Source organism: Salvia hispanica, chromosome 3 (genome assembly GCF_029641045.1).
Source record: "Salvia hispanica isolate PSC_SH4W2 chromosome 3, Shi_PSC_v1, whole genome shotgun sequence".
Taxonomy (NCBI): Eukaryota; Viridiplantae; Streptophyta; class Magnoliopsida; order Lamiales; family Lamiaceae; genus Salvia; species Salvia hispanica.
In genome coordinates, this window is record NC_142694.1 from 8541686 (window position 1) to 8566534 (window position 24849).

Below are 24849 nucleotides of genomic sequence, written 5' to 3' on the forward strand. Positions count from 1 at the left end.
CTGGTATTCGAAAAGGAGTCTAGCCTCGGATGGGGCCCAAGTTGACTGAACCTGACTCCGAGCCTGGGGCTACTGAAACAGACTTGCTGTCCAAGCTAGAAATGAATTTGATGTAACTGAAAAGTCTATTTTACCCTTTTTATTTTATTATATTACTAGTACTACTGTTGAATTAAGTTGTGTGCAGTGGACATTCTACCATGGAATTTAATATTTGGCACTTGGCACTAATCTAAGAGCTGGATTTATTGCTGGGATACTATGCTCTTTAATTATTGTAGTCAATATATTCCCAAATATGTGCTGTGATTGAGAGGTTATTTGTTTGTAAGTAAATGATTTTTAATTAAAACATAAATTTCATGATATTTTTATTTGAGTTAGGCCAAATATTGTCCCTAATATATAACTGTTTTATCAATTTGATTTTTAACATTATCATTTTGATTATTTGGTCCCTCACAAATAAACTCGGACCCGAATCGGTCCTCACTTAACAGAACCGTCAAAAAATAGACGGTGATTGCAATTTGACTATATTAAATTACTAATGGTAATTAATTATACCTAATTATAATTCTTAATTCCTATAAATTACAAATTATTAATTTCATTTTGCAACCGATACTATATTTTTTCCAATTTTGCTAATAGGAAAAGCATTATAATTAGGTATAATTAATTACCATTAGCAATTTAATATAGTCAAATTGCGGTCATCGTCTATTTTTTGACGGTTTTATTAAGTGAGGACCGATTCGGGTCCGAGTTTAATTGTGAGGGATCAAATAATAAAAAAGATAATGTTAAGGACCAAATTGATAAAACGGTCATATGTTATGAACCACATTTGACCTTTACTCTTTTTATTTTTCCATGATAAACAATTCCGTTCATATTAAAGCTAACACAGAGTATATGTGATATCGTATTAGTATTATATGTATATAGTGAAAGTACAACAAAACAATAGGAGTACTTAAAAGTTAAACCTTGAAATTGGTTCTACAAAATACCACAAATTTTATATTTCGTTACTTTTATCTAATTTATTATGAACTGAAAAAGTGGTTTAATATATCATAAATATTTTCTGGATGGTCACATAGAATAAGTTTTTACCTAAAATATTTTATTTAGGTTAGGTTAGAAAATAACATACGAGATATAAAATTTATACTAATATTTTGAACTAAATTGAAAGTTGATGAAAAATTTCATAATTATGCCAAAATTTTCATCTTTTCTACTCCATTTTCCACCTAATTTCTTATAATTTACGCATCATCAAATACATTTAGCCGTTGAACGTACGAAGAAGCGAACCGGCTCGGTTTACAGCTGCCCATATCAGCGCCGGCAGCCTCGATTAATTCATTTTTTGGCGCCAACCAGTATAAAACACGCCGCCGTTCTGTCGCATTGAAACTCAATCAATTTCAACTGCGCGATTAAGAATCAAATCGCTTGTTTCAGCAGAAATGATCAAAGCGCGAATTGCATTCGATCTTAGTTTTCCCGCGGATTCTCCGCTCCAGAATCCGCCCTCGCCGATTGGCCGGCCGTCACTGCGGTTCTCGCCTCGCCGATTCAGAAGAATTCAAATCGCATTTCGCGCGGAGAAGTCGTTTAGTTCTTCGCCGCACAAGGATGATTTCTCGCACGCTCAAGTCGCAGTACCACCAGGTTCGCGCATAAGTTTATTATTTTCAGTTGCTGTTTATATCTCGCGTTTTGTACTGTATTAATTAAATTGGCGATTAATGCATAGGTGATAAATCAGTGAGTGCTGCTACGTTGGTTGGCGTGGCTACTCTTGTGAGCAAGATTTTGGTAATTTCCATGGCTAGACTAGTCCATATCTAATTTAGCTAAGTTTTTATTCATTTATATGGACTCAAGCTCGAAATTTGTTTCACGAGCCTAAACAAATTTTGTAGATTTATCTTTAAATTTTGAATATGCACTATTTTCATAGTATCAGTGATTTTCTTATAACAAAATCTTAACTAGACAACTAATATACTAGTGCTAATCAAAGTGAAAGAAATGGTAATCTGTAAACATTAATTAATAGCTTTGAATTATCGAGCTAGCTCACATGTACATCACCTAGCTTTCATATCGCAAGCTTCTTAAGATCAATTATTTACTTTTATGGGCTTTACGAAATGAACTCAAATGAGCTTTTCGGTGTTTTGGGGAATGCAATTTCTTTCTATCTTTTGTGTCTGCATACTTGTAGTAACTTATTTGTGTGTATCAATGCAGGGATTGCTTAGAGAGGTCATAATGGCTTCAGTTTTTGGTGTTGGCCCTGTCGCCACTGCTTTCAAGTATTGTACTTTTGTTAAATCTGAGTCTGTTTTCTCAATATAGTATTTCAGTAATCAGTTGCGTGGCAAGAACTTTCTTTGCTTTGAACTTTGATGGTGATATTTCAGGTATGCCTGGGTTTTGCCTGGTTTCTCATCATCGCTTCTTGGTGGTTAGTTGTTGTTTCAAAGTTGTTCAGTCTTAAATGATCATGGGAAATTTCTTGGTCTTATTGCCTCTTTTGAATTGCCTTTTATTTGAATCAGATATCAATGAATTGTGCATGGGTGGGAATTTCAAATTTCAATGGATTTCAAATGAATGGAAATCTTTTGTTTGAATATAGTGTGGATGTGAAGTGCACATAAGCACAGTGTGATATTTGTGAAGCACACGTCTTTGTGACCTTAGAGCATGAGAGTGGCAAAGGATGAATTTGAAATGATTATTGATTAGGTTTCCCTTATCAAGAATTAACAATGGATTGGTTTTAAATCTATCTTTGGGTCATTAAATATAAATGGACTATTATACTATGCTTCCTATGTGATGGGGATGTATGATTTAGTGGAAACTCTAATGTAGTTGCATATATTCATGTTAATAAATGTGTAAGGGGAAGTCTTAAGGGATCTGGGAAAAATTCAACTATAATGCCTGGTAGATTTCCATTCTCTATACAGATATGCAATACCACCAACTATTTCTGACTGACCTTTTTTCCCATGCAGGTGTAAATGGCCCTATACATATTATCATGTCTACTACTTTAAGGTATATTTTCTCCCTAAACTGCTTATTTTCTTCTATGTTAAAAATGCTTTGTTACATTTTTTATGCTTACTCGTCATGCCATATCGCAATCATGCAAATTTACCAAGCCTTATACTTTTTGAGTTCTAGTGAAGCACCACCATTCATGCCTCTATGGGATGTGTGATCATTCTCTTGATTTATGATTATAAACTTGGAATGCAAAAGAATTTGATAGGGAATATCAGTTATTATATTCTGAATCTATATGCCTTAAAGAGTAATACTCTCAGTCTCTTATTTCAATTATATTGTTCCCAAAGCAATAGACTGAATATTGGTCTTGTCTGTTTGAAGATGCTTAATATGTGGTTACTATTTTGGCATTTTTCAAATTGAACTTTGATCAGTAAACTGCCAGAGGAGCGAGGAAAGAAGCTATTTCAGCATCTGACCATCATTATGTTTCTGGTTTGCTTGTTCACATAATTGCAACTTCCTTTCTGCGTCTAATAAACTCATTACATGTTCATAATGGCCAGTAGTTACGTGCAGGTAGGAGGTGCTGTGGGTGCTTTTGTTTATATCTTCCCAGATTTCGTGGTTCAAATTTATGCACCAGGGTAAGATAAAATAATACTACTACATACAGTAAGCAGGCTAGACGTATTTATTGTTTAGTTAATTCTCACCACTTCATATATGGACAAGGGTCAGAAGTGTGCTAGTTTGCTGACTGCTTTTGTTGCATGGTATCACTTTACAGTTTGTGGATAATGGCTGAAGGCCAAATCATAAGGGAAATAGCTATCAAGCAGGTAAGGAATATATTACTTCATATATTGAAATATGTTGTCTTATGTAAAATAAGCCATACCTTCCCATTTACACATGTAAACATGCAAATTAAATCAATCTCTAGCGTCATACCACCTACTCACTGTTGAAAATTTTTCTTTGCAAGTGCTGCTGAAGTGAATTTGGATCTTTCTACCGTTTCTATTAATTGTTCTTCTCTTGTTATGTTCCATTTTCAGCTTAAAATGATGACACCATGCATAGTCCTTGCAGGTCCTGTTGGACTTGGCTTTGGATACATGAGGTATGCATGTTTCTTAGTGGTTTTTCATAGCTTGTATTATCTAACATCTAATGTCCCACCCTTCAACCCACTCAGTGCACAAGGAAATGATGTTCTCCCTTGCATTAGCCCCGCTATGTCCAGCTCACTCGTGATTGCTAGTGTAAGTGATGGCATTGAACTATTTCTCTTTCTTACCTAGGCATGCTATCCAAATTATGTCTATACAGGATGTAGTAAGACTAACAAACACTTGCAGTGTCTCGTTTGTGCTCTTACCAGCAGATTGAATGGCTACTCTTCTGGTAAGTTTCTTTTATGCTTCTCAAACCTTGCTTACAACCCCCATGTATACCTTCCTTTATGGTTCCTGTTTCTTTCTTTAGGTGCAAGCCTTCTTTCATATGCAGTTTCCATTGGATTATTTCTCCAGTGGATCATCCAGGTTTACCTCATTTTGTTAGCGCTTCCCCTCCCATTCCTGGAGCTTGTTCATGGGGCACAGTGAAGCCTCTTGTGATATTGTATCTGATCTATTATTTCGTGGAATGTAAAACATTATACCAGGTGATTGTGCTCAGAAGAAGATGGTCTGACATTACTCCATATGCATTAATTACCATCTTCAAAAGTGTGGATGTTTGTCAGGTTCAGGCTCAAGAACTTTAGATCACAGGGTATTTATGTTCAAACATTCATTGCCACTAACTCTTCTTCTTTCTTTTAAATTCCTTGGCTCAGTTCTTCTCACTGTTACTCCCAGCAACTGTAAGTTCAGGCTTGGCCCAAATTGCATCATTTACTGATCTTTTTTTCGCATCTCTTATTCCGGGAGCTGCAGCCGGTCTCTCATGTAGGTGATTCTCCCACGTAACTTCTAGTGTGATTTTATTCATTACCTTGATGTGTATACACACACGCACACACAATCAAGCAAGTCACAATTCCAAGTAAAATTTGATAGTTATCATGCGGTGAAGAATATAGCTATCACACATTAAGTCTTCCTACAATATTGCAGATGATAGAGAAATTTATCCTGTTGTTAAGAAGCAAGTTAACACAACAGAAATCCTGCTATGGTGAATGTTGGATATAGTCTGATTCATTTTGGTATTATCTCTTTGTATTTATACTAACAGAAGTTTCAGTGGCTGAAAAATGTATCCTTGGATGATTTTCAGTTTTTATCTCAAGCCAATAGGATTTAGAGTCAGCTATGTGATTAGTACACCTGGAACTGTGTTCTCTATAGTTCGTTTTCCACTGGATTTGACTTCCATATTCACAATACATTGTTGATGCTTTTCAGATGCCTATCTTTTGGTCATGGCACCACTGGGTGCTCTTTCAAGTATCATTGTACTACCTCTTGTGCCTAAGTTTTCCAAACTAGTGAAGGTAGTTTTAGACTGCTTCCCTCTGAATTATTCAGCATTTTCTGTTTGTCTTTTTATTTCCTTCTCTTTTTTCTTCTTCTTCTTTTTCATCTATTAATATTTTAAATGATTTATTCCATGATAGACGTCATCATGGGAAAGCTTAGCCAACGATCTACAAAGAGCTCTGCTGCTTTGCATGGTAGGCCATTGTCAATTCTACAACCATTTACCTATTGAATAGAACATCTACCACATTGGCTTGATTACCACATAAAGCCTATGATCCCAAGTATACAATAATTTAAGTAGTCTCTACTTTCAAAATAATAAATAAGAACAGTCAACTATAAGAACTTAGACTTCATTAATTCAATGTAAGCAGGTTTGACCTGAAGAGTTGCATTGCCAATGTTTGAAGATGGTTAATGGCAATTTGCTTGGGAAAGGCCTGTTAAACTGGTTTCTGTTCAATTTAAGTTTTGTATCTTTAGTATTTAAGCATTCCATATCCTTGCTTCTATCATAATTCTTCAATAACTGAATGTCGTCCTGGTCCATCTTTAATTCTAGTATATGTCTGCCTATGGTGCAGGTGCTTCTCTTGCCCATTTTTTCAGTTATGCGTAGCTTGGTTGAGCCAATCGTCCATATCTTGTTTGAACGTTGTGCATTTGATTCTTCAGCTAGTGCTCTAGTATCCAGTCTCTTCCTTGCTTGTGAGTGTCAAGATGAACTTATCCCTTAGCTTTATGACATTGTTTATATGTTGAGCTTAATCAATGTATATATGTTGACTATATGTTTGTGTTCATTATTGTACATTCATAAAAGCTTTTCTGCCATTACGAATGTAACTGTTCTGATCTAGTTTAGAATCATCTCCTAGATTTTCTAGCAGTTGTCGTTTGATACGAAACTTTTTTTTTTCTCTAAGATGAAGATTTCCTTTTAAGGAAACGTGGAGAAATTTGAGTTTCTTCATGTCTCCATATGCAATGTTGACTGTCTGAAAGATGGTTATTTGTTTAATCCTGGTCTATAATCCCGTGTTTGTTATTCAGGTTTTTTCAAAAAAGACTAAAGCTTCACAGTGCAACTTATAACTAGCAACACTGCATGTCAAATATTAAAAAGTTCCCCTGAATGTTTTATCTCAGCCTTGAAATTTCTGATACAGCTATTTGAACACAGATTCTCTTGGTACACCTTTTTTCATCGCTAAAGACTTGCTGGTGGCAGTTTTCTATGCCCTTGGAGATGGAAAGCGGCCTTTTCTAGTCAGCGCAGGTGCCGTTGCTTTGAATGCCGTTCTGGATTGGCTTTCAGTTTCTAGATTGAATCTTGGAGCAAAGGGACTGGTAAAGGATTTCATCTAATCTTGGAGCAACCATAACTGGTGTGTTTAAATTTCATGGCGTTTTTACCAGTCTGCATTTATGCAGGCGCTGTCAACATCCTTTACAGCAGCTCTGTCCGTTTTAATCTTGTTTCATCTCCTTAAGAGGAAGCTCTCCGGTATAATCCAAAACTCATTTAATAAGGCACTCTAATTACACATATGACTGTGGTGCAAATGTCTCAGGACTTTCAAGTTATGCTGCAATGATTTATCCTGCTACACTGCTACTGATTTGCTGCATCACATCAAACATAACCACCTCCGTTGCCTACAGCCTTATGCACGTGTCAGTGGCTTCCACATTACTTTCAAGGTCTGCTTCTTAAGTATTAAACATAGTTGTTCTCTAGACATATTCTCTTCTCATCGGTTTTCAGCAACAATAGGTACAATCTAATGATGGAGCTATTCACTCTGTCGATGGCTGGTGCTTTTGGACTTATTGGATTCTTCGTTCCTGCTGTACTCCTACACCTGTGTGGATTTGAGCTAGCGCGAGATTTGTACAGAATGCTGATTATGCCGCAATCTCTCACACCAATGACCAAGTCATTCTGATTCAGAGGAGATACATGCAATGCATATTTGGGATGGGATACTGGTGTCGGATAACCTCCAGAGGCTCTGAGCTACTTCTGGCCCACCGACGGCTTGTGCTAACAGTAAATTGTAGTATCTATTGAGTTGGGATGGATTCAAGAGTTTTTTGGGTGGAAACATTAATGGAGTTAATAACTGCAATCAAAATGTTTTAGGGTGACAGCAGGTAACTTTTTTTTTTAAAAGTGAATTAGTATAAACATTTTGTTGGACAAAGAAGATAAGGTGACGATTTGCGTGGATGACACAGGTGGCACTAGGGTTTAACCCCATAGTCGCGTGTCTGGTCCGAAACACGGTGGCAAACTCTAGGGCTTTGCCTTATTCGTGACTTTTCAGTTTTTGATCTTTATCTCACAAACAACAATATAGATATTTTAAATCTCTGTTTTTATTTTGGTTTTATATTAGCAACACCACTTAATTTCCATCTTGATTTTATCATAGCAAGACGACCAATGTTCTAAGGACACCTATCGTCATGCTCAGTGAAGCAAATAGAACAAAAGTGATTACATGTACCAAATAATTGCCAAAAAAATCAAAATATAAAAATGATAACCCAACTTGTAAATGTAAGAATACGTCGCATATCAAAAGTTGCAATCTTTGTTACTCCATAAACTCGAATGAGAATCATACTCATTTGTATCAATGTCAATACTGCATTGATGCTTCTCGTATCTTATAGATCGAAAGAGGAGGACCATCATTGTACAGGAATATGGATTAGCATATACAGAGCGAATGCTGAACAAGAAGTGCTTTTGTGCAGATGAATATCCATTACTTCATTCCCATGTAGCCGAGAACTTTTGAAGGATCCAACGTCCCACTGAAGTAACTTGAGGAGACGTATATCAGATCTTGTCGACCCTTCCACTCTTCACCGGGTTTCAAGGCTATTGGGGTTTCGATAACTGCTGAATCCACACATACCATTTTTTTGTAATCTGAATCACCTAAATCTGGCAGAGCTTTTGCTTTCTTATCCCAAGGGTTCCACACAACTGCATATCACAACCTTCTCTTAATAAAAGTGCCCACAAAACTAGGTCTTCAATGTAAAACCCAAGTGTAAATAAAGTAAAATACCTGCATCACACATGGCTTCTTTGCGGAGTTCATATGTCACTTTCCTCTCGTGATCAATTACAGCTATCTTCGACGGTGTGCTTAGATAGGCTCGGTCAATCTATGAAGAAGCAGATAACAAACAATTAAGTGACTGCATATGGTTTTTAATTCCAAAAAAAAGACTCATGATGCAGCATGATATAACTTTTGAACTCAAATGCTCCTTTCGTGAGTTTTTGCATAACAAAAGATAAGAAATAATCAGTGGCCAAAGTAATACAACATGGTCCTAGACTAGTCAAAAATCGAAATGCAGGCACATAAAGCAGGGAAAATGAGGGTGAGATTAAAAGCATTACCTCACCGTCGAAAGTTATTGCATCCGCCTGTTCAGTACATCTTTCTCCTTGCAACAAGTGATCAAAGTAATCTAGCGTCTCCAAGCCCTCGACACGCACTTCACTGCAAAATTATATGGCATCATTCAACCTATCCGAAGGTATAATAACTGGGAGTATAAGTAAGGATTGAATTGCTCATCAATGTGCTATAAACTAATGTGAACCTAGTATGGACTGATTATTATACTACACAACAGACAAATGAAATAGGAAAATGTCATGATATTTTTTACTTAAAGCAAGAGTAGTAATGGAATGAGGTAGGTAAACCTGATATCAGAAACAGGCATGTAATTACGCAGCGCAAATGTGAAAGTGAATGGCCTGCTATCAATATTCCGCACGCGAGGGATCCATGTGATCTTTCCAGCACTCAAAGAAATACGTATACGCAACTCAAATCTGCATATAGAAGCAGAACACCATTGAAACATAAGACCAAAAATTCTGGATTACTACTTAGTGCTTACTAAAGGAAAATAACATTACTTGCACCCTCACCTGTGTGGCCAAGTCTTCAGGTCATCTTCAGTGGACTTCAAGACGAGATCTATTGTTGACGGAGTACTGCCTGAAGTCGAAGTCGAAGTTGAAGCTGAAGTCGAAGTTGGAGGCGAAGGCGAAGGCAAAGGTGAAGGAGACTTGTCAACTGACCATAACCTGTTCCTTGCAAATCCATGTTGCTCCAGTGTACCAAGATTCGAAAACTAAAAGTGCAATCAAAGTATAAGAATGCATCCAATCAGTATGATAGATCATAGATGTAAAACATTTACACAAGTTTGAAACTAACCTGTGGAAAGCAAATAGGTACGCCACCCCTTATGGCTTTTGACACATTCCACGCAGCCTAAAACACAACAAATGTACAACTCTTAAAATAACAATTGTCGTCAATATCCTGGGTAACTCTCATAGACTTATACTCTTTTTTAAAATTATTTTCAGCTGATGCTGATAATACAACATCTTCTAATCTACATAATGCAATTATGCCATTCATAAACTTGAAAACTCACCCTACTGCTGACGAAGAGCAACTCTTGTCTTCTCTCATTCTTCCAGGAAACCACTTGCGCACCAAACAAGAGAATCTGAGACCACAAATAAAAAGCTAGAGTTACATTTACCCTCGACCATCACGCAGAAATCCACCCTCTGGTTAGACAGAGAGCTAGTCTTATTCTACACCAGTTTAAAACTACAAAATTCATCTTTCTATGTGTAAAACTTGCACCCAGTGAACACATTCTATTATATCTTGATCAAGATTCACTACCAGTCATTTTTCTAGAAAATTGAAAGCTCGCATCTCAAAAACATACTACCATAATCATCATTACCATCACCAAGCCATTTTTTGCTACTTACAGTCCTGAATTATGGAGCTATGACACAATCCCACCCAAATAGAGAAGTGTTGTGTCATAATCTATTTAACAAGTTTTGCAATCTTCCTGCATACCATGGCTTAATCTCACATTCAGAAATTCATCCCTCGTGCTGACTTGAATACAAGTTTTTCAATGGTTCACGCCTTCCACTAACCACAAAATGTACAAAATCATCAATCTTGGCTCGTATGCACGCTCATATGAAAAAGAAACAAAAAAACTTGCCATGAAGGACTGCAGAACCTATACTTCAAATGAAAACTATGCTTTTTCCATGAAGGACTACAGAACCTATACTTCAAATCTTGGCTTGTATGTATGCACATATGAAAAAGAAACAAACAAATCATGCCAATTTTCTACTTACAGTCCCGAATTATGGAGCTATGACACAATCCAGCCCAAATGGAGAAGTCAAGTGTCAAAATCTGTTATCCAAATTTTGTAATCTTCTAAACCTCACATAAACAAATTTTTCCTTAGTGACTTGAATCCAAGTTTTTCAATGGTCCACGCCTTCCACAAACCACACAATCTACAAATCATCAAATTGGCTCGTATGCACGCTCATATGAAAAAGAAACAGAATAAATCTTGCCATGAAGGACTACAGAACCTATACTTCAAACGATTTATCAAGATACTTACACTCCAATATAAGAACCTAGACTTCAAAAGATTTGTCAAGATAATCACATTCCAATATGAGAACCTAGACTTCAAAGGATTTATCAAGATAATCACACTCCAATACGAGAACATATACTTCAAAAGAGATTTATCAAAGATAATCACACTCCACTATGAGAACCTATACTTCAAAAGATTTATCAAGATAATCACACTCAACTATGAGAACCTATACTTCAAAGGATTCATCAATATAATCACACTCCACTACGAGACCTAGACTTCAAATGATTTATCAAGATAATCACACTCCACTATGGAAACAATTACTGTATAATTTAACAAAGAAATAGCAACAATCATTACAATAACCAACACGACGAACCTCCGCAGTGTAACCGCTGGGCTCCGACAGAAGAAGCTTCGGCGATGCATCACGTTCATGGATGAAACTATACGACTGGCGGTTCATTTTCGCAATTTCTCCTTTAAATTCCTCAGAATGCGCGGTCCTCCGCCTACGCATAAAAAAATTGAAATGAGAAACACATACCAAAAGAAAAGAGAGAATCGAGCTAGAATCGAGAAAACATTGATAAAATCACGGATCAATTAGATTCAGGATTCCGCACCTGAAAATCGAATGTAACTACGGAATCGGGTGATCACTCAGTGCGATCTGAAAATTCGAACTCCACGCGAGAAACTCGACGATCAAACGGAGAAATTCACAAATCTACTTTGCTTCACGTACTGAAAATGAAATCATGCAGTAATCAAAAGCAGTTATGGGAATCGGAAATTTGGTGATGGTGACGGTTTTTAATCTGATCATTCATATTCGGATTCGGATGCTATATATTTGGGCACAAATAGGGTGGGAAATGTAAATTACAAAAGTTCGTGAACTTGAATTTTACTTGGGCCTTTTTAAGTTCTGATGGGCCTCAGATCTTTTTCTGGGCCTGTACAAAAAGTAATTTTGTTCAGAAATAAAATCCTCTTCCCATTGATGAAAATCATGAAACCAATTTTATTGATACTTTCGTCTACATAAAATATCTTGTATATGGATTAGTGAAGTGAGAAAAAAAAATGGGTAAGAAAGTTTGGTGGACATACCAAAATGCAAAATGAGACTATTTTGATGAAAAAAGGAAATATAGAATTAGTAAAGTACGAAAGAGAACTAAAATTTATTGAAATATCGTTAGTAGAAGATGATAAAGTAGAAGTGATATAGGGAAAAAGCTAAGTTGATGCATTGAGATAATGTATTTTCAGAAACTTGCCAAAAAAAATAGAACAATATTAATTGTCGTAATCAAATTAAAATGAAAAAAAATAAGACTATTGGTCATAGAACAAGTGTCGATACAGTGTTGTCACAGAGTTCAATTGCCGGAATTGAATCTTTCTACTTTTTTGTACAAATTTTTCGGACAACGGGTGCGAGAAGGAGAGCACGTTAGGGTGCGGGAAATGTTTATTTGGAAACATTGTTTAGGAGAAACGGGAAAGCTGAGTTGAATATTTTTGAAAAAAATTTACTATTCAAATGTCGTACCAATTTTACTTCATCTTTAATTTTGTCCCGTAAATTTTGATTTGGCCAAAAATCTTAAATCGTACGAAATTTGCTATTAAGTTAAAATTCATAATTTTTCAACCACGTTTTTAGTTTGTCAAATATATCAACATACGATGTAGTTCATTATTTTAGGGACTAATAGCATAAAAAACAAGCAAACATTGCCCACTTTTGATGGACAAATTTACCCTCTTGGCTCTTCTTCCTCAGATGCCATTCACGTAGCAAACGCACGAATGATCGTTGGTGTAAAGAAGGGTAATTTCGTAATAATATCTCTCTGGCTCTCTCACAAACGCCTTAGCCAGTTAGTTAGCTTGGTTAGGAAAAACAGAATTTAGCATACATATTTTTTTTTGTTATGGAATCGGTTCTCAATTTGCAAATGCATTTCGAGAAAGATGATAAGGCGGCGGCGCTGCTCACCATATGGAAATATTCAAAGCACTGACACCATCGATTACAAAGAGAAGAGCAACTGCAACCAATACGCCGCCGTATAAAGGCCAAAATATCCTCTCGTTTTTACCCTTTCCGTCTATTTTATTCGATTCTCCCTCTTATCAATAATGATTTCTCTTTGCCCATGTGACCCAAGGAGCCCATGTTTTCTTCACTTTTGTATCTATCTATATATGCATCTACTCCTTCATTCATTCAATGTTGTTTTATAATCAACAAACCCTCCCATATAGTATAATTAAATATGATATCATGTTTTGACTTTTTTTATTTTTTCAATCCCGATAATTTTTTTTTCAAGTACTCCCTCCATCCCAAGATAAGTGAGTACAAACTTTTCGATACAGAATTTAAGGAAATAGAATTTTATTAGTAAAGTGGAAAGTGAATAAAATAAGAGAGTTAATAAAATCAAAAGAAAAATACCTAGTAAGAGAGAGAATAAAAAAAAAAAAAAAAATGACCAGTATAAGATATTAGTACTATTCACGTGGAAATGATAATATAAATTGATTATAAAACAACAATAGAAATAGGGAATAATGATATTTTGGTGTTTTCAAGGTATTCTATTTTGGACCACAGACATGGTTGCATAACCAATACGCCCTAGACATGATAATCTTTGGAAATATCTCCAACTATGCTCACCATTACCACAATTTAGTGAGATTTTTTGAGCAATTCCATGACATTTCGATTCATTCAAAACATTTTTAGGCTGAAACTGATGCATTGACTATTTTATTTTGCCAATGCCTTATATTTATGCTCAATCTCCGGTTGGATAAAATATTTTAGACATTTTTAAATCCACTGGTAGTTACACGTACTACATAATATGTGTGCTGCATTTCAGCATTTTCAAATTTTCTACTTATTTTATTATATAAATATCTCAAGAATATGAAGCCATTCAATTATTTTTTTTATAAATATCTTAAGAATATGACTAGTCATTAAAATTCTTTATTCATTAGTATAAATATCTCAAGAATATGACTAAAGTCATTAGATTTAGATGTTAATAAAAATCAATTAATGCTTGATTTATTATATTTATTTCTCTATTTAAAATTAATGGGAAAAAGAATAAATCAAATTTTGGTGCTTATGCAATTTATATACTCCTATAAATCAATTAAAAGTAAAATAAATAAATAAATAAAATAACTCACTCACTACAAAAAAAAGCATTATTTTTTTGACACAAAAATTGAGAAGCAATTACTAGCGTTGTGAATTTTTTAAGAATAACTAGTGCTATAGGACGTGGAAGAAAGCTTCCTTAAATTAAGAACAAATTATTTTAATCTTTTTCTTTATTAGGATACTTTTATTTTGTGTTTCCAAATTTTAGTTTGAACACTAACAATAAGACACTTTTAAAGCATTAGCGGTATAATTGAATACAAATTAGCATTCTTGTAGTATTGAAACTATCATTAGCCGTTTTTTTTATTGTAGTGACTCTTTAATTATCATATGGTCACAATCTAATGATTTATGATGCATAAGAAAAAAAAACATAGATTGACGTGTGCACCACACGATAGCGAAACTCGTGATATGTAGTAACAAATAGGGTACAACGTATCGATTTTTTCTCCCCCATCTATATATAGAAATATTACAATACTAATATAGGGTGTGGATCAAGAACTAGGATTTGAATGATAACTAAAAATAAGTAATGTGGTCCTTTGATTTTCTATAATCTAACGATAAGGAATATATACCAATCGTTTACTATCCTCGCACTCTACTTATAATCGTTTTTAACGAAGATCTACAGTCTATGCATTTCGATACAAAATAAATGCAATACATGAGTTTTAATTCATCAAGAAAAATGTATTCACACTTATCATAATATGGAGTATAAGAATTAGAGATAAATATATAAATCATTAGTATTTTTGTATATACTAGTAATGTCATAAATAGATTCATGATGCATCACATAAATCATAATAATGCATAAAAGCATTACTATAAAAGTGAAATTTGGTGCATCTGGAATTTGGACGCGCGGTAATTAAATCATAATTGTGATTAATACATCCTTGATAATGAATTAATACGCACTAATTAGTGAATGCAAATTTGTAAAGAATATTAGTATGCTTTAATGATGTGTATCTGCATATAATAATATTTAAGTTGATGTCAAAATGAAGCTAGGATAGGAAAAGTGAATATAGAGAAGGAGAAAGATTGAAAGAAAGGCAATTCCCACATAAGGTAGTTACAAAAAGATAAAGCAGTGCTTTGCTTCCCACTCAAACAATATATATTTGTAATTTATAAAGATAAAATCCCTCACAGCCCACAAAAAAAACAAGCTTGCATCGTCTTGAAGCAATCACTCTTCTATTCATTCTCACACTCTACATATACATACTAACCGCATTTTTCATACAAAATTATGTTTTGAGAGAGAGAAAGTTCGGAGATAGGCTACCATGGAGGCAGCCATGGCGGAAGCCCTTCTATGCGGCGAAACTGAAGCTCAGATTGCGGCGGCAAGAGCGATTGGGAACCTCAACACAATGCAGAAGAAGAGAGTAGCTGAAAATGGAGCTATTTCTCCGTTGATTATGATGCTCCACGCTCAACACTACGATTCAATTGAGGCTTCTCTGTTTGCTCTGCTCAATCTCGCCTTCGGAAGTGAAAGGTTCGTCAATCTCTCTCTCTCTCTGTTTTATGTGTGAAATTGAATAATCTGATTTTAAATTAGGGCTTTTTTTTCGAAATTGATTTACAGGAATAAGCTGCGGATAGCAGAGGCAGGGGCGATTCCGGCTCTGTTGAAGATCATTAAATGGCGGAACGAGAGCTTGATGGAGCTGTCGCTCGCGGCGCTGTTGATTCTCTCTTCCTGCTCTCGGAATAAGCTCGAGATCGCGTCGTCGGGGGCGATTCAGCTCCTCGTCGAGCTTCTGGATTCTCTCTCCCAAAACGTCGGTGGCAATCAGGCCAAATTCGACGTCGTATCGACATTGCACAATCTGTCCACATCTCCGCAGATAATCCCCTTGATCGTCGCCTGCGGCGGCGCAATCGTGCTGATCCGGTTGGTGTACGAGTCGGATAAGTCGTCGGATTTGGTGGAGAAGGCGATGGCCTTGCTCGAATCGCTCGTTTCTTCATCGCAGCTTGCTTTAAATCAGGTATTAAAACAATTTTCATACATATTCTTGCTTTCTCATGTTAAAATTGAATATTCAAATATCCGGAAAAAAAAAAAAAATAGTCTTAGTAGTGAACTACACTATAAAATTGATAAGAAAAAAATATAAAGAGACTAATTTTTTGTAATGCGTGGTAATATATAGGTGAGTGAGAGGGACGGGGCGATCGAGATGGTGGTGGAGGCGGTGGAGGAGGGGACGGCCGTGTGTCGGGAGCATGCGGCGGGAGTTCTGCTGGCGATATGCAAGAGCAGCAGGGAGACGTATAGAGGGTTGATTTTGAGGGAAGGGGCGATGCCGGGGCTGTTGCAGTTGAGCATCGATGGTACATGGCTGGCTCGAAAGAAGGCTAAAGCATTGCTCTTGTTGCTTAGAGAAGACGACGACAATGGTTCGTTGTCAGCGTCTTCTTCGAAGGGAAAGCATTCCAAGAAAGCGGTGTTTAAAGAGGTGATGAGGAAGATTGATAGGGCTGGAACTTCTCTTCAGATGGTTGAGGAAATGATTGCCAAACTTAGGACATGATCGATGTTAGTTTTAGTCGCATTTCATGTGTTGTGTTTGGCTCAAATTAGAATCTGTAGGTTTAGTTTTTTTGGCTTTTTTTTAGTTACCGTGGAGCATTGCTTTGTTCGTGTACAGAGATAATAGTGGAATTATTTTCTTCTCATTTGAGAGATGTTGGAAATTTTTATGATGTGTTTTTACTTTTATTATTAGAAGAATGAAAATATTATAGTGACACACAAATTACATTTCTATTCCAGTGAAATTGGTCTATTCAAAATGTCATATGTGGGGTGGGGCACAGAATTTCTTCAAATGAGCTTTTTGGTGCAACTTTAGTACTCCAGTATTATTCCATTTTTGTCGTAGCCTTCTACTTTTCTTCTTATCATAGCTTTATTAAAACTTAAAATAAAAAAATTACAAATACATTTATTCCTCTTAACTGTCGTATTTATTTATTCGGTTATTCACATACCATCTTATTAACATAATTACCCTAATAAAATTATGTTAACTCAAATAACTTGTGCGATGCATCGGTACAAATAATCCGAACACACAAGATAAATAAACTAAACATGATAGGAATAGAAGGTAATTTTTATTCATACCTCTTCAAGATGGATAGAGTCATAATTATTTATCGTTCACTCATTTTACAAAATCTATCCTCCAACGTTACTCACTACCCCAGACCCACTCCATCCATCCAATAAAAATGCTCCCACAAGCATCGTCACCACCTAATATGATTGCGCTATAATGACACGTTTTTTTTTGAAAAAAAATAGTCACCATAAGTCTATAACTATACGATTATTAATTATATTACTATATCGTAATATCTTCTAGTGACGTCGAGTAATCATGATTCAGAAGACTTTCCTCTACGTACGCAAGAATAAAAAGACTGAATGATGAGCAATTACACTACAATTATTCTACGAGAAAACGGCATCCCCAAGTTAAGACTTCTCTCCATGAATGCTGATCTTCTACGACAAAAAATATAACGATGTTTTTTGTCGTGGCTGCCCACAAATGCTTCCGGGAGCTACTGCTATAAACATCAACTCCCTTCATTGGGCTGGTTAGCAGAAGTTTTTTGACAACATAAAAATCCTTTTTATATGCATAAGTCGAAAGTGACTATTTCATGCAATGAGCAATTTGAACAGAAACAAACAAATAACATAGCCATTGTATATAACCGGTAATGCCACTCAGCAAAAAAAGGACATACTATATGGTTCAGTCATTTAGCCAACCACAGCACAAATGTTATACGGCTAGGCAATTGGGGATGACGAATCAGCATTCAGTATTGGTGTATCAACCAGCGTCTACGAGATCTCAGATAACTACATTCCGAGACTAATGCAATCACAGGTATTCTGATATTTATTCATATAACCTTCAGCATCTGTATAAAATCATGGGCACGCAACTTCCTATTTGAAAATATGGTAAAATACTCCCTTCATCTTGCCCTACGGTACACACCATATGCCACAGCGATAGTAGCCACCGCACCCACCACAGCGACAGTTGTGAGGACTTGACGCTGCTCCCATTTCCCGGTCCAGGCAGAGAGTCCTTGTGGTTCCTTGTCTGTCTTCTCCACAACCTCATTCATGCAGCATGAGAAACCATTAGCACCTTGGCAACAGCCTCCCACGTTTTTTGTTGTTTCTCCAGCAGCAACCTCTTGAGGCTGTTGCTCATGGTTGTTTGTGCCTGTTCCATTAGCAACCTTTGGTTCCTCGACCTTTTCAGCTTCTTTGACAGCTACACCCATCTGCCCCCTGGAAAATAGCCACAATACTTCCAGTGTTAATAAACAATGAAAAACCCTACTCAATCATTATTCAAAAACAAAGTTCCCATATTGTCTGAATCAGATCACAAAAATAAATAGGTGCACAGTTCATCGTGAGAAGTTTAAAGTTTTCTACATGGTAGTTGGCTTTGTATGTTGTTTCATGAGTAAGCAAAACAGGATGTATCTAACTTTTTGCCTTTGAGATGTAGTTGATCCAATGCACATATACAAAACCATTAAGAACATCATTGCTGCTCTCACTACGACCCAAAGAGATCTTGAAAATCACTTTTACTTTTGTTTGCCAGAGAAGTGAAACAGTGGCTTCAACTAGCCTGCAGCTTTAAACATGACATTGGTTCTTAAGTCGTACTACTATCAAGGAGGAAAACACAAACCTCCAGATCCGCTCAATGACTTCTCCCTTCCCAATTTGTGTATCAATTAATTCAAGAACGTCACTCGGTGTGACATACCCATACCTGCAGAAAGAAAAAAGAAGATAATATTACTATTACGATAGTCGATAGACCTTCTTTAATATAGATATACATGCAATACAGCTTAACATGTGTTCAAGCAGTCCTGAGCATATTTGAGTAACATAACACACTGCAATTAGATGCAGAGTCCTTACCAGTTGCCAGCAACCTTTCCATCAGAATCAGCACTAAAGATTATCACATTTCCTGCATACTTGTGTCCTCCTATATGCGAGCAAGCAGTCACAAAGACAGGATCGCTCAAATTCTTGGATGCAATCTCCTCTTTGAACTTTTCAATTAAAGGTGGGCCACAGACACCACATCTCCTGTCTCGTTGGTTATGAGCACAAACAAACACATATGAACCATTCAACTCCTCCTGTACTCCAGAAAGCCAAGGTTTTCCACTCACTAGTACGTCCTCAACAAAGCTATCAACATCTGACTCTGTCAAACCCCTTCACAAACAAAACACAAAGTTTAAAAGCTGTTAGAAGTTACTAAATCAAAGAGCCAATATAAAGATGCAATCATGTGATTCATGATTAGATCCCCTAAACATGCACCAAAACACTATATAAATATAGAAAGTAGAAGCTTATAAAGTACATGCCAACTAATTGGTCATCAGGTGTGTGTTAGCATTACCAACAGTTACAGAATTGACTATAGGATGGTCAGGCAGCACCATTTTCTTCTGTTTAGGATTTTACATAAACCTAGAATTGCTAAGTCTAAATTGAGTATCACTCAGTGTTTGTAATCTTTCATTTCAAAAGTTAAATAAGCAAATGGGAAATTTGCAAAAGCAGCAATATCATATAAACTTTTATCCCATGGTAAATGAATATCTTAGAATAACACGTTGGCTTCATAAATTTTTTTAGTAATTGAATAGCTTTGACAAAAAAACAGCACTGTTTTGCTTAATAAATTAAAGAGCCAATTAAACTAAACACGAACAACTCAATGCGCCCCCTAGCCCTGGGTGGCCCTGAATTTCTTGATCAATCATTCCATTTGATACGGATACCTGCCTACTGTGAGTCTGTGACACACCGTCAGCCCCTATGTGGGCATCTCAGTGACATTTCACAACACTGATGAACCAAGTTCAGATAAGGAATCAAGTTCTGTTAATACCTGTATACAGTCATCTGAGGGAAAATGAGAACATCTCCATCCGACAAGTTCATATCATGGGCTGCCTCGCATATGGTCAAACGAGTCTACAATTCAAAAATCATCAAAACTTTTAGGTACCATGATTGTCTTTCTCAATGTTAGATCTAGAATATAAATATGCCTAACCTAATAAGGCGGCATATCATATTATATCAAGAAACAGAAAACAGCAGCAGATCCAAAATTGAAATCTAAACATGAACTATTCACCAAGTTCGGTCAGTCAAAAAACTGAATCAAACAGCAAACAGCAAACAGCGTCATGATCTGACCGATCGAGCTAAATAAGAACAGCAATAGTATACCATAAATCAATAACAGAACATACATATCAAACCACACAAAAATTAGGTTTAGCTAAATCGATAGTAAAAGCCTAAAAACTGATTCAACTACATACCTAAACCATGTGTATTAACATGAAATGCAGACTACGTTACTGAACATCCAACGAAAATTAAAATATCAAACTCTAAAGGAAAAAAAGAGCTAAAAATAAGCGTATTTGTTAGGCTGACCTTGATTTTGTTATCGCTCCTACGAGCTTTGAGAGCGGAAGCGAACTTCTTAGGTAGCGGATCGGAGTCGGAATCCTCGACTTTGGAGGGCCACGAGTCGTGCGACTTGTAGCAGAGGAAGACGTGGCGCTCGAAGTAGTCAACGGTGCCAGCGAGGTTTGTCTGGTACATCTCGGTGCGCTCGAATCCGTACTTAGCGTCGTCATCGTCCGCGGCGACGACGGCGGCGTAAGACTTGGGTTCTCCGGCCATGGCAATGGAAATGGGGTTGATTGAGAGTGTTGGAAGATTTTTGGAGAGGTGTTTGGAGGAGATGGAGGGGAGATATAAGCGTGTGATTGGGGAGAAAAAGAATCGCGTTGAGCACATGATATAAATCGCTGTTTAAAACTCAATAGTCACACACGCCCAACCAATTCAAACCACACTGATATTGTGCGCGTGACCTACCGGTCATACACACTCATACCACTATTTCAATTTTCTACTTCATTATAAAAAATATAATTTGCATATGATGATTCTATTCCTTTTTCTTAGGAGTATTTAATTATCTTAACAAATGCCAAATTAGATCATTTTAGTAATGGATATTACTCATTTAAATCACAAAATATAATTAACTTCTGATCAATATATACAATATGAAAATGAAATATTAAATGACTACATTTTCATTTTTCTCAATTGTTTACAAAATATTGTTGTTTTATTAAAATGTGTAGTTTTTTTCTTCTTACTTTAGTGAAACAAGCACCACCCAAATATGTTGTATTGAACACATAAGTGATAATTGAGACTATTTAAACAATTTGATTAATATTTAATTTTCAAACATTATGATATTAATTAAAATTTGATCAAATTTTTTTATTTAAATTATTGGCCCCACTGTCCCTAGAAAATGATACTATTACTATACTGTATTACTTAGGTGGAGCTAGTCTACAATGTATTGAGATTTAATACACGCAAACATGATTTTATATTTTAGTTATATATAATTGGACCTAGTCTAGAGTTTCAACTTTAAACCAAAACTTGGTCTAATTGATCTATTAATTGTGTGGGGAAGCTTCAGCAGGGATTTCAATACTTTCAAAATTTTCAATATTATGTAAGTACTATATAATTGGAGCATTTATTATTAAGCCGAGCTACTATTGCCTTCACATTTTCGGAAAGTTTTGATTTTAACCTTTCGCAAATTATTTTTTGCGTCTTCCTTTGAATATTCGAACCCATTTTAACGATTGATATCTATTTTTAAAAATTAAAAAAATTATTAAATTAATAAAGCTTAGTAGTAATGATACGGAAAATACACTGTGTTCGAATGTGTATAGTTGAAGGCGTGAAGCAACAAGGAAAACTAAGCTTGGAAAATTTTGATCATTACTTCATCAGAAAGAAAGTGATGATTGCAACACTTTGTACTACTATTATGAATAGTATATTGGATTTTGACAAACGAAAATTTCACAAGCATTTATTCAAACCTAGGTTTGTAAAAAGGAACTCCATTGAAACACACAAGTAGATAATTACCCAACACAAAATTCACTTTTATTAATTACAAGTACTATTAACTTTATAAATAAGCCATATGTTTAAATCATGGGACGAGTTTAGATTGCGACAAATCGGTTCAAAACTTATTGGATCATGAGTCAGTTTTGGATCGATTTTTGAGCTCTTCGAATCGAGTTTATTCAAACTAATCACACACATTGAACAATTAGCATAACTATACGTTATAGGGAAATGCTAAAATGACAACGCTATTTTGGGTGACACCATACCAACAATCTGAGGCGTTAGATTTGGCGTGAGATGCAATTTTAAAGTGACACTTGGCAGACTCAATTTTCATAAAAAAATAAATAAATAAATGCAAAAGGCTATAACTGGGAATAACAATTCCAGCCGTTTCTCTCTTCACGCAAATTACGGTCTTTCTCTTCCTTCTCTCTTTCTTCTATTTTCAGCATTAATCTATCAAATCTTTAGCCAAAAACCGCCACCGCTATATTCAGTCTCTGCAATTCTTTTTATCTTCTGCGCCATTTGCATTCTGTTCTCCGTGATTTTTTCTTCAATCTTCAGTTAGTAGTCAATCCATGGAGAAGAAGTTCCCGCCGATATTCATTTCACTGATTTTGAAGACAGCTAGTGTATTCACAGTTTGTTGGTTTTCGATTTGTGATTATTTTTATGCAATCGTGTAGTTGTGACTTTTTATACCTGAACTCAAATTCACGAATTTGATATGTGGACTACTGAATATGCATCTTCCTAGTTGAACTCATAAATGAAATTTATGAATTTGTCAGGGAGTTCACGAATTTGATGAAGTTTATGAATTTGTCATCAAATTCACGAATTTGATTTGTTATGCTACATTGCTTGGTTAAGCATGTTGTGTTGCTTAGTTGTGCCTATTGCTTGGTTAAGCATGTTGTGTTTTGCTTAATTAGTTAAAAATTTCATTGCTTGGTTAAATATGGTGGGTTGCTTAATTGCTGGGCTCCATTTGCATTTGATTGTTGTTAAAAAATATCCTTGCTTGCTTTTCTAAAATTAGTAATAGATGACTAATTGCAGCGCTTTAAATACTGTATTGCTTCTATGTTTGCATGGCAGTGCTTGTTGTGCTTTAATTCAGATTTTGCATCGCATGTGCGCTTGACTGAATACCATGTATTGCTTACCTCATTTGTAGCTAAAGCTTATTCTATATCCTACGTAGTTCCTTGTGTGCCCGATTGCGATGACAAATTAAAACCATTCTTTGGCAAGAAATTCGACACCTTGGACAACGAAATTGCTTTCTATGATGCTTATGCTCGTGAATCAACACACGGAAACATGGAACCAAATCTTCACGTGAGTGTGTTACTTGGCAATATATTGTGTGCTACAGGGAAGAGTTGAAGTATGGGATTGAAATGGATCACATTCATGCACGTGAAGGATTCATTAAAAAGCGCAGACGACCACATTGAAGAGGCACAGAAGAAGGGGACCCGTTGATGTTGAAAAGATGGTGGCAGAGTTCCCCAAACCTTGAGTGGTGATTGTCATCGTTTTATAAAAATGGCAATAACTTAATTTTGATTTGGATGTGTTCAGAATATTGCTTTGTTTTGGTTTACGGATTGCTTGGTTTTAGAATTTGGTTTTCCGCTTTGGATGGTGAATATTAGCTGCTTTATTTCAAGTTTATGTGTTGCTTGGTTGGCCATTTAAATTTGCTTATCTGTGGAGTATATACTGATTTTTGGTTGGCTGTGCTTTTTTCCGTATTGAAAAATATGTTAACACTTTGATATATGCAAGCAAAATAAATTTATGTTTTGCAAACCAAGCAAATCCATAAACATAGCCAACGGAAATAAACTTATAAATCCAAGGCAGTTGCAGTGCTAACTCTATGTTAATTACTCCCTCCGTCCCGGATAATTCAGTTCACTTTGACCAGGCACGGGTTTTAAGAATTGTAATGAAAAGTGGGTTGAAAAAGTTAGTGGAATATGAGTCATACCTTTATATATTAGTTTTATAACAAAATGTGAGTAGGAATGAGTTAGTGGAATATGAGATCCACTGCCAAAAATAGTAAAAGTGAAATGAGACAAATTATGTGGGACAAACCGAAATGGAAAACTGGGATGAATTATCCAAGACGAAGGGAGTATGAAAGTACATCAAGAACTATTCGAATTGAAGTAATTACAGATGGACATGCTATATTTGTAATGCTATTCTGGAATAAGAATCAAGCAATAAAATAAATGTAACCGAGCAATAGGTTATACGTACTATCTAAAACCTTATTCTAATACAGGTATTCCTTAGCACAAATTGTTTGACTTAATCATAAAGCGGGATGAAGCAATAATGGCTAGTCAAAAGTGTATCCATAGTATGTGACGGAACATTATTAAAAAGCAATTCAGTATAAAATAACATGCAATATGCGATCATTCATTTTGTTTGCAATAGTAATGACGAATTTAGTATACACTCCACTGCTAAGCAATTCT

At 35.7% G+C, this 24849-nt stretch overlaps 4 protein-coding genes across 5 annotated transcripts; 2 read left to right on the forward strand and 2 right to left on the reverse strand.

Annotated features, from left to right (window-relative positions):
• The first annotated feature begins 1311 nt into the window (after positions 1-1311).
• LOC125216225 (uncharacterized) lies at positions 1312-7936 on the forward strand. 2 transcript variants are annotated; one of them, XM_089067645.1, is made up of 21 exons: positions 1312-1686; positions 1772-1833; positions 2272-2336; positions 2445-2488; positions 3048-3090; positions 3480-3540; positions 3625-3692; positions 3836-3887; positions 4107-4171; positions 4247-4313; positions 4410-4455; positions 4537-4595; positions 4718-4798; positions 4892-5003; positions 5463-5551; positions 5675-5731; positions 6125-6248; positions 6772-6890; positions 6975-7047; positions 7115-7244; positions 7318-7936. In XM_089067645.1, exons 1-21 carry the CDS (start codon positions 1482-1484, stop codon positions 7487-7489), a joined length of 1794 nt encoding a protein of 597 aa, XP_088923771.1. In that variant the 5' UTR covers positions 1312-1481; the 3' UTR covers positions 7490-7936. The 2 variants fall into 2 exon arrangements, with proteins under 2 accessions (XP_088923771.1, XP_047973839.2); XM_048117882.2 differs by having other exon boundaries at positions 1313-1686; positions 6724-6890.
• Positions 7937-8111: 175 nt separating this feature from the next.
• LOC125216859 (putative glucose-6-phosphate 1-epimerase) lies at positions 8112-11852 on the reverse strand. The gene is made up of 9 exons (XM_048118632.2): positions 11666-11852; positions 11419-11551; positions 10029-10103; positions 9803-9859; positions 9511-9716; positions 9280-9411; positions 8968-9070; positions 8627-8726; positions 8112-8541 (listed from the first exon to the last, which is right to left on the reverse strand). Exons 2-9 carry the CDS (start codon positions 11503-11505, stop codon positions 8318-8320), a joined length of 984 nt encoding a protein of 327 aa, XP_047974589.1. The 5' UTR covers positions 11506-11551; positions 11666-11852; the 3' UTR covers positions 8112-8317.
• Positions 11853-15380: 3528 nt separating this feature from the next.
• Positions 15381-16971, forward strand: LOC125212971 (ARM repeat superfamily protein). The gene is made up of 3 exons (XM_048113287.2): positions 15381-15766; positions 15857-16262; positions 16428-16971. The coding sequence occupies exons 1-3, from the start codon at positions 15552-15554 to the stop codon at positions 16806-16808; spliced, it is 1002 nt and encodes a 333-aa protein (XP_047969244.2). The 5' UTR covers positions 15381-15551; the 3' UTR covers positions 16809-16971.
• A 1005-nt stretch (positions 16972-17976) lies between these two features.
• Positions 17977-21187, reverse strand: LOC125212970 (altered inheritance of mitochondria protein 32-like). The gene is made up of 5 exons (XM_048113285.2): positions 20804-21187; positions 20244-20329; positions 19253-19558; positions 19014-19097; positions 17977-18598 (listed from the first exon to the last, which is right to left on the reverse strand). The coding sequence occupies exons 1-5, from the start codon at positions 21170-21172 to the stop codon at positions 18274-18276; spliced, it is 1170 nt and encodes a 389-aa protein (XP_047969242.2). The 5' UTR covers positions 21173-21187; the 3' UTR covers positions 17977-18273.
• Between the last annotated feature and the right edge of the window lie 3662 nt (positions 21188-24849).

What these genes read in the sequence shown, in the direction of transcription:
- LOC125216225 (XM_048117882.2), top strand. Translation starts at nt 1,482, where the DNA reads ATGATCAAAGCGCGAATTGCATTCGATCTTAGTTTTCCCGCGGATTCT. An exon ending in CTCATCATCGCTTCTTGGTG is followed by an intron (nt 2,489 to 3,047) that starts GTTAGTTGTTGT and finishes TTTCCCATGCAG; the next exon opens with GTGTAAATGGCCCTATACAT. An exon ending in GGGAAATAGCTATCAAGCAG is followed by an intron (nt 3,888 to 4,106) that starts GTAAGGAATATA and finishes TTCCATTTTCAG; the next exon opens with CTTAAAATGATGACACCATG.
- LOC125216859 (XM_048118632.2), bottom strand. Translation starts at nt 11,505, where the DNA reads ATGAACCGCCAGTCGTATAGTTTCATCCATGAACGTGATGCATCGCCG. An exon ending in CTGAAGACTTGGCCACACAG is followed by an intron (nt 9,412 to 9,510) that starts GTGAGGGTGCAA and finishes TTCTATATGCAG; the next exon opens with ATTTGAGTTGCGTATACGTA. An exon ending in CAATAACTTTCGACGGTGAG is followed by an intron (nt 8,727 to 8,967) that starts GTAATGCTTTTA and finishes GCTTCTTCATAG; the next exon opens with ATTGACCGAGCCTATCTAAG.
- LOC125212971 (XM_048113287.2), top strand. Translation starts at nt 15,552, where the DNA reads ATGGAGGCAGCCATGGCGGAAGCCCTTCTATGCGGCGAAACTGAAGCT. An exon ending in CTCGCCTTCGGAAGTGAAAG is followed by an intron (nt 15,767 to 15,856) that starts GTTCGTCAATCT and finishes ATTGATTTACAG; the next exon opens with GAATAAGCTGCGGATAGCAG. An exon ending in CGCAGCTTGCTTTAAATCAG is followed by an intron (nt 16,263 to 16,427) that starts GTATTAAAACAA and finishes GGTAATATATAG; the next exon opens with GTGAGTGAGAGGGACGGGGC.
- LOC125212970 (XM_048113285.2), bottom strand. Translation starts at nt 21,172, where the DNA reads ATGTGCTCAACGCGATTCTTTTTCTCCCCAATCACACGCTTATATCTC. An exon ending in GGAGCGATAACAAAATCAAG is followed by an intron (nt 20,330 to 20,803) that starts GTCAGCCTAACA and finishes TTTGAATTGTAG; the next exon opens with ACTCGTTTGACCATATGCGA. An exon ending in CCTCAGATGACTGTATACAG is followed by an intron (nt 19,559 to 20,243) that starts GTATTAACAGAA and finishes TTGTTTGTGAAG; the next exon opens with GGGTTTGACAGAGTCAGATG.